This window comes from Myotis brandtii, unplaced genomic scaffold, assembly GCF_000412655.1.
Source record: "Myotis brandtii unplaced genomic scaffold, ASM41265v1 scaffold45, whole genome shotgun sequence".
NCBI classification, from domain to species: domain Eukaryota; kingdom Metazoa; phylum Chordata; class Mammalia; order Chiroptera; family Vespertilionidae; genus Myotis; species Myotis brandtii.
Genome location: NW_005367209.1, coordinates 6,732,603 through 6,741,945, shown reverse-complemented (window position 1 = coordinate 6,741,945; position 9,343 = coordinate 6,732,603). Strand labels below are relative to the sequence as shown.

Here is a 9,343-nt window from a genome sequence, read left to right as displayed (position 1 = left end):
CTCCTCTTCTTTTTTTTAAAATATATTTTATTGATTTTTTACAGAGAAGAAGGGAGAGGGATAGATAGTTAGAAACATCGATGAGAAAGATCGATCAGCTGCCTCCTGCACGCCCCCCAGTGGGGATGTGCCAGCAACCAAGGTACATGCCCCTTGACTGGAATCGAACCTGGGACCCCTGAGTCCGCAGGCCGATGCTCTATCCACTGAGCCAAACCGGTTTGGCCCAAGAGTGGAATTTTAAACCAGTCTGGAATTTCCGATCAACACTAGTGAGGTAATCTGCTTGATAAGACCTCCTGCTAAGGGAAGGTGTCCCCTTAAAATAATCCACTCTTTTTAACTTTTAGTCTCATCCTCTTTCTGCCTATGAAAACCTTTTATTTTATACAATTCATCAGAGCACCCTTCTAGTTGCTAGATGGAATGCTATCCAATTCATGAATTGTTTAATAAAACCAAGTAGATCTTTACACTTACTCAGTTGAATTTTGTTCTTTAACAATACAGCAAGAAAGATAGGTTGTAAGGCACCTTCTGGTGCCATGTACACCAGGAAACATGTACAAAAATGCTCATGACAGTGCTGTCTCCAAGAGCAAAACCCTATAAAAACCCCAAATGCCCATCAAGAGTCAAAAGGATAAATAGTACATTTTCATACAAAAAAAAAATCCTATGGAGCCATGAGAGTGAATGAACTATATGGCTACATACACAATCTGAACAAATTTTAGGAACAGAATATTGAGGAAAAGAAGCAAGTTCCAGAACACACACAGTATGATTCTATTTGTATTACACTGAAAAACAAGACATTGTTTAGGGATATAGGCATATGTTGTAAACCTCCAAAGAGGGCTCCTGAGGATTAGATACTGGGCAGCCTGCCTGACCAAGGTCAGCAGGGTGGGGATGAGAAGGGCACGTGAAGGACTTGAAAGAACAGAAAGCTGAATAACAAGACGTCTCGTGATAGCAGAAGTCACTAACCAGGGAAGGGAAAAGGTTCCAGAGCAGGAAGCATCAAGAGAAGGGATTTAGACCCAGACTACCTGACTTTAGACAAGTTTTCACCTTCAAACTAAGGATATAAAGAGCAATCACAGTAGTACATGCTGAACAGCCTCGTAAGTGCCTTCAGAAAATGGAAACAGATAATTTTCAAACTCATCATAGTCTCAAACAGAGGCAGATTTGCCAAGATACTAATGACACCTAAGTTTCAGGACTCCTCACCTGCTCAAGCCCCCTTCCAAGGCCCTGAGAAGAGCCCCTAACCATTTTGTTATTTTTCCTTAAAGAGCCCCAACTGGTATAAACTTCAAGCCTCACAACATTGACCTGAATCCCAAAATGGTGAAACATTAACACACAGCCAGAGGAGACTCCTGTTTAAATTCTCTGCTCCTACTGAATTTTCCTCCTCATGAAAGTATCTCCGAATTTAAACTACATTTCCCTCAGGAACTAAGAAAGTTATGAAAAAATCTAAGCTCTCAAAAGAGTGTGCCTAACAAGGCTCCAGAAACCCCTGGCTGTGCCCTTTATTCTTGTGTAGAGACCTCAGGATACACCGAATCTTGCTGGATAACTCAATACAATGTAAGATTATTTTTATACAAGGCCCTTTGCTAAGAAGGTACAAACTAATTTAGCAAATATCCTTGCCAAATATTATCATTGGCTCAACTATGAGAAAGCACAAACACCTCTGTGTTGTGACCACAACCTGCCTTTATGACACTGCTATCTTGCCCAAGGCTGGCAGCACTGTCACACGCTCCCTGCCCTCAACAAATGTCCTGGACTCTGGAGTCTTCTGCTGCAGGATGGAGCAGAAATGCAGGGATTGCAGCACAGGCACAGTAACACATGCTATTCCTTATCACCCCGGCGTTTTGTGGAGCACCAGAACTCCCTGTGCTTTGTCTTCTATGTTAATGGAGGAGCAGGAGCCGAACCACTGATCTGAGGACAGGGAGAGGAATCTGCCACCAGACAGAATTATTTTCAAGAACAAATTACCCAGAAAGAGGATTTGCTTAGTGGAAGTTGAGAAATTTGTAGAGTAAGTCACAACTCTTTCTCCCCAAAATGGCTGTATCTAACAGGGAAAGAGCAGAACTCATTAAAAAATGTTATTTTGAGGAAACCAAAAAGGAGCATGAATCCCCATGAAATCCATGCAAGATCAACAAGGTTTTTGAGAATTTTATATAAGCAGAAACACTGCCATAAAGATAGAAAGAGTATGAAATGAGGTAGTTAGATCCCCAAAATTGTACTGGTAAGAACCAGACTCATAAAAATACTCAGTTACAAAGTGTCATCTTCATGAAAAAGGAAGGATGACAGAGAGAGAGAGAGAGAGAGAGAGAGAGAGAGAGAGAGAGAGAGAAGAAGGATGACAGAGGTGTAGCCACTAGCCCAGAGGGCAAAACTAAGAGTTTAGGAGGGTGGAACCAAGGGCCCAGAGGACAGAGTTAAAATTCCCGGGGGACTATTTCCAGGCCTTGAAAACTAATCCAGGAACTGGAGTTTGTCCAGCAGGATTTCAAAACTGACTTGGGCTGGTGACTCCTTTTTATCTTCAAATTCCCCCCTTTCTGAACCAGAATGTCTGTAACTGTTATCATATGCCAATCCCATCTAGTGTGTTGGGAGGGCTGGGACAGGTAACTTGTCTCTAATTTCACAAGTCCACAGATGGAGAGGAATTATGTTCAGGAGTGGTACTCAATGGATTACAGTCCAGAGCCTCATCTGTCCCTGATTTTGATACTCTTTTTTTTTTTTAATTCTTTTTCCCCTTCAATTTTGAATGATAGCCTTGCTGGATAGAGTATTCTTAGACTCAGTCCCCTGCCCTGCATCACGCTCTATACTTTCTTCCATTCCTTTCTAGCCTGATGTGTTTCTGTTGATAAATCATTTGATAATCTAATGGGAGATCCCTTGTAGGCAACTCTCTCTTTATTGCAGCCTTTAAGATTCTCTCTTTGTCATTAACATTTGCCATTGTAATTATGATGTGTCTTGGTGTAGGTCTTTTTGGATTCATCTTGTTTGGGACTCTCTGTGCTTGTGTGACTTTCTTCTTCCTCAAATCAGGGAAGTTTTCTGACATTTCTTCAAGTAGGTTTTCTAACCCTTGTTCTTCTTGTCGTTTTGGCACCCCTATCATATGTATGTTGCTTTGTTTCATGTTGTCCCAAAGTTCCCTTAGGCTCTCCTCCTGCCTTTTAATTTTTTTCTCCAATTGCAGTTCAGATTGGATGTATTTTGCTGCCCTGTCTTCTAATTCACTAATTCGGTCCTCTGCTTCTTCTAATATACTGTTGAAACCTTCCATAGTGTTTTTTATTGTATCTACTAGGTGTATCAGTTAATAATGTGGATTTTTTTCAATAGATGAAGTTACACATATGTTGATATATATGCGATTTGATATGTATGCTATGTTGTTGTATTGACAACAAGCTTCAAAACTTCCTATGTCAACTTTTCTGAAGGTGTTAACATCATAGATATTTTTACACTTAAAAATGTCCAATTTTGTGCCAAAAAAAGAGCATTTGTGGGAAGTTTTAATTCATTACTTTATTTTGAAGAAAAGTGCTGCTGAATACTTTGGGAAGCTTATGGTGAACATGCTCCATCTCAAGATACTTGTGAACGTTAGTTTAAACACTTTAAAAGTGATGATTTCAGTGTGAAAGACAAAGAACATCCAGGTCAACCGAAAAAGTGTGAAGACCAACAATTATAAGCATTATTGGATGAAGATGCGTGTCAAACTCAAAAACAACTTGCAGAAAGATTAAACGTTGCTCAGCAAGCAATTTCCGATCATTTACAAGCAATGGGAAAGATTTTAAAGAAAGGAAAATGGGTGCCACATAAACTGAATGAAAGACAAATGGAAAACTGAAAAATCATCAGTAAAATGTTGCTTCAATGGCATGAAAGAAAGTCTTTTAAAAAATATTTTTATTAATTTCAGAGAGGAAGGGAGAGGGAGAGATAGAAACATCAATGATGATTTAAAAAAATAAAATAAACATCAATGATGAGAGAGAATCATTGGTTGGCTGCCTCCTGCATGGCCCCTACTGGGGATCGAGCCTGCAATTTGGGCACGTGCCCTTGACCAGAATCAAATCTGGGACCCTTCAGTCCGCAGGCTGATGCTCTATCCACTGAGCCAAACTGGCTAGGGTGAAAGAAAGTCTTTTTTGCATCGAATTGTGACTGGTGATGAAAAGTGGATTTTGAGAATCACAAACGCACAAAATCATGGGTTGATCCAGGTCAACCATCAATATCGACTGCAAGGCCAAATCGCTTCGGAAAGAAGACAATGCTCTGCGTTTGGTGGGATCAGGAAGGTGTGGTGTATTATGAGCTTCTAAAACCAGATGAAACCATTAATACTGATTGCTACCAATAACAAATAATCAATTTGAACCACGCTTTGATTGTGAAACAACCAGAATGTGCCAGAAGACACGGCAAAGTAATTTTGCTTCATGATGACACACCATCACACACTTCAAAACCAGTCAAAGACATGTTAAAAGATCTTGCTTGGGAAGTATTAACCCACCCGCTGTATTCACCAGACCTTGCTCCTTCAGATTACCACTTGTTCCAATCAATGGCACATGCACTATCTGAGCAGCACTTCAAAACACACAAAGAAGTGGAAAATTGGGTCTCTGAATGGTTTGTCTCAAAACAAGAAAAGTTCTATTGGGATGGTATCTACGAATTACCTGAAAGATGGGGGAAATGTGTAGCTAGCGATGGACAATACTTTGATGTTATTGTGTTTTCTTTGATTACAAAATCTGCATTATTAACCGGTACACATGGTATATCACTCTTTATTTCCTCATGATTCTTACATAAGTTGTTGATTTTCTCATCCATCCGGTTTATGAACTGTATGATCCTTATTCTGAATTCTTTTTCTGACAAATTGTATGCCTCTGTTTCATTTAGTTCCTTTTCTGTTGATTCCTCCTTTCTTTTCCTTTGGGGGTTGTTTCTTTTTATTTTATTTTTTAAATATATTTTATTGATTTTTTACAGAGAGGAAGGGAGAGGGATAGAGTTAGAAACATCGATGAGAGAGAAACATAGATCAGCTGCCTCCTGCACACTCCCTACTGGGGATGTGCCCGCAACCAAGGTACATGCCCTTGACCGAATTGAACCTGGACCCTTGAGTCCGCAGGCTGACGCTCTATCCACTGAGCCAAACCGGTTAGGGCGGGGGCGGGGGGTTGTTTCTTTGTCTCCCCATATTTGCTCTCACCGAAGGATCTAGGCATTGAGTTGCACTGGGCCTGTGACTGCAGTGGCAGGATCGGCAGTGGGTTGCATGGTCACCAGGCCCGGGGTTGATGCATTGGGCTTGGCGGCAATTCATGCATGGTCGTGGTGCCTGGGGTTGCTGTGTGAGGCACCCGGTATAGGGCTTGGTTGCTCACGCTTGGTTGCGGCACATGGGGTTGATGCATTGGGCTTGGCGGCAGCTAACGCAGTTGTGGCGTCTGGGGTTGCTGCGTAAGGCTTGGCTGTTTGTACGCACGGTTGCCTGATTTAGATAATCTTGATGAAGAGATTTTAGATTTTTGAGTTGGTGAAATTTAGGACTTTGAACTGTACCAAAATGGGACAAGGCCTTAGGCAGGAGTGAATGTATTTTTCATGTGGAAGAGGCATGAAGTGTAGAGCCAGAGGGAAGACTGTGATAAGGAAGAAATTTAAGGGTAAAAGAATGATGATCTGAGTGGGCCTCCTCTAATCACAAGAGCCCTTTATAAGCAGAGTTTTCTCTGACTGGTAACAGAAGAGGAATTCAGAGAGATGGAAGTTTGAGAGAAATTCAGCAATGCAAGGGAGGTTCTCTGTTGCTGAGATGAAGAAATCACAGGGCAAGGAGCATGGGGAGGAGGAACTAAGAGTGGTCCTGGCTTACAGCCAACAATAAAATGGGACCTCAATCCTACAACCCTAAGAAACTGGATTCTGCCAGTAATCTGGATGAGCTTGGATGCAGGTTCTTCCCCAGCACCTCCAGATAAGAGCCTAGTCTGGCTGATGCTTTGACTTTGGCCTTATGAGACCCCAAACATGAATCTAGCCAAGTTCACCTGGACTCCTGACCTATGTAACTGTGAGATAATAAATGTGTGCTGTTTTAAGCTATTAAATTTGTGGTAATTTGTTACACATAGAAAACTCATCCAGAGTTTGTTTAGGTCTACAGATTCTATTTCTGAACATGTTGCTACTCTAGCCCATTCTGAGAGCAACCCTTAGCTAGCAACAAGAGGACCAGGTACAGTTCTGGGTCCAGCCCTTCCTAGCACAAGTTTCTTCATATGAAAAATGGATGGGTCAAAGGAGAAAAGCTGTAAGAAAACACTTCTACACCATTAAGTCTTTTCAAATATCAGATGTATTATGGATCACAACATCCATGCCAATACCTGCAAAAGAGGGACCAAGACATAGCTCACCTTCCTCAGGCCAAGACTGTGCATTGCTGGAATAAAGATATGCTCCTTCTCCTCCTGTTAGAAAAGTTCCCAGGAAACACTCATCTCCCTTTAAAAACAAACAAACAAACAAACAAACAAACAAACACAAAGAACAGGTGAGTCATAGCATAAAGATTCATAGAATCAAAACTCTTACCCAAGTTTGTCTACAAAAGTTGCTGAGTCAGTTTCAGATATACCCAACTTATTCCACCATCTTTGACTTTGCCCAGATCTTTGTCATGTTACTGGAATCCTTTTACTTGTGCTGATAAAAAGAATGTAAGGTCCTCTCTGAGTCTAGGCACCAAAGTTTGCAATGCCTGTTTATATTCAAATAGATTTATATCTATCAAAGTCAGCTCTTCCTGGCCGAAAGGTTTGACCTTTCAGCTCTATATGTCAATCTGAGATCTGCTTTTAATAGTACTGGAAGATTAAAAACCAAAACAAAAAAACACACACAAAAAAACACTGCAAAGTCTAAATGACAGAAAGAATCCTTCTAATTGTGTACCCCCATAAAATGGTTATTTCTAGAACTCTGCTGGGAAGAATGCAAACAGGAATTGAGACAAAGAGGTACAGATCCTTTAGATTAGCCTTAAAATGAGACATTTTAAATTATCTTCATATATTTGTTTACATTTTATTTTGATACGGTGTTAATATTAAGAATAAGACTACTTACTTTCACTGCTTGCTGGGTTTTCTCAGACAATTTTACTTCATTATCTTCTACCTGTGCCCAAAAGGAATATAGATTTTAAAATACTACTTCAAAGGAAAAAACTCTGCTAGGTGTCCCTCACCCCCCATCACACCCATGGGTTGGAATATTTCCAGGAGACTGAGTGGGCAGTCCCTCCACTAATCCAGTCTCTCCACTTTACTAATGTGAAAACTATAGGTATGGATAGATGAGCTTGCAGGCAACCAGAAAGTGGCAAATCCCACACCAGAACTAAGCTTATCGGGCAGTAAGCTTATCGGGCAGGTCCTGACCACTGGCAGAGTTGGCTGCTGGTCATCAAAGCTCAGAGCCCAAGGTTATGATGGGTTCTCTCACTGGGACCTGAGGTTCAGCTAAATGAGCCTATGATATGTGGAGAGGATATGTTAGTCTCCACTTACACTTCACTTCAGAGAAAAACAACTATTATTGGGGATGAAGGAAAGAGAACATATTAAAATATTTTGAGTGTTTGCATTTAAACATGTTCATGTTTAGATTAACTCTTGCTCTTCTCCATCCACGTCAGAATTATAGTAACAGGATATAAAGAGCTTCTAAAATGGGTACTCATTTAGGTCATTACCAGACTCACTGCTTTCTGTATTCCAAGGCACTAATATTTTAGAGCAAGTCCCACTGATGAAAATGGGACCTTTTCACACATAAGAGAGAAACTGCTGTACAAATTCAGTGGCAAACATTCTAACCACAGAAGGGAGCCACATAAACCACTCTTCACTATTTGTGTGACCCTGGACAGGTTGGTCAATTTCTAAGCCTCAGTCTCCTTATCTGTAAAATGGGGGTATTAATTTCTTCTTTCTCCAAATTTAATAGGGACCCACATAACTTAGTTCCTTCCTTTTAGAACTTTTCCAAGATTATGAGAGTTAAAGAAACTAGATTTGTTTGTATAAAGAGAAAGCTGAGATAAAAAGCTTCCATTCCTGAAAGCAGCTAGTTCAGGATCTGACAAGACCCAAGGAAAAGGCTCTTCCTCAAATGCTCTCCCCGATTTCTCCCCATTTACGTCCATTTCACCTGATGAATGATACTAACCAGCCAGGAGCAGAATCTAGGTATGGCGGCTGTCAGGACTATGGAGCTGGTTTCTGTGTTAACAGTGCCATCTGTAGGAAGACCACAGACATGCAGGTTACTGCCTACCACCTGAGCCCACCTTGCAGTCCCCAGACAGCTACACCTTTCCCCTTCTCAGGATGAGTTTGATGCCATCAGGAAATGAAAATTTCCTCATCAGGGGGCGGGGGGACTAATGAAAAGTTCCCCCATGTGATTAACTCTGTTAGTTTTTACAACAAATAGAGAGACACATTTAAATGAAGAATTCTGGGAATTAGTCCTTTTTATCTATACTTTTAATTTTTATCAAGGTAGTACAGGTGTGCACATATTAAAAATCAAAAAAACATTATCAGGCTCATCCTACCAGCCCTAGATATTATAATTTTCTAGAATTCTTTGTCAACATAATGGGTAAAAAAAGGAATCTAATTATTGTTTCAAACTGCTTTTTCTTGACTACTAGTAAGACTGTATATATTCATATATATGTATATTCATATATATGTATATGTGAGGATAATATATATGTTATATATATATATATATACACACACACATACATATACATACACTGAGTGGCCAGATTATTATGACCACCTGACGTTTGTAGGCAAATTAGCTATAATTTCGCGCTTAAGTTGCTAGAGGGCCAGACCATTATAAATAGGGAAGCAGGTTGTTTACCACGACAGAAGTGATTTTTTTTTCTGAAGATATGGGTAAACAACATGATTTAACAGCCTTTGAACGTGGGACACACACACACACACACACACACACACACACACTGAGTGGCAAGATTATTATGACCACCCTATCAGTTCTTTGTTGGGCCACCTTTTGCCTTCAATACTGCAGCGATTCTTCTTGGCATTGACTCCAGGAGATGTTGAAAGGTGATGCGAGGAATCTGACACCATGCCTGATGAATAGCACTGTCCAGTTCTGTGAGATCTGATGGTTGTGG

The 9,343-nt window shown here is 40.5% G+C and overlaps 1 protein-coding gene across 2 annotated transcripts in view; it reads right to left on the bottom strand.

The window, feature by feature from the left end:
- Positions 1–9,343, bottom strand: part of LOC102251932 (chromosome unknown open reading frame, human C20orf194) — a 129,830-nt gene that overhangs the window by 48,114 nt on the left and 72,373 nt on the right. For both annotated transcript variants that reach the window (XM_005874696.2, XM_005874694.2), the window contains exons 18-20: positions 8,350–8,420; positions 7,246–7,296; positions 6,534–6,621 (exon numbers count right to left, since the gene is read on the bottom strand). In XM_005874696.2, the coding sequence (XP_005874758.1) occupies positions 6,534–6,621; positions 7,246–7,296; positions 8,350–8,420 (210 nt within the window). The remainder of the gene's footprint in view (positions 1–6,533; positions 6,622–7,245; positions 7,297–8,349; positions 8,421–9,343) is intronic.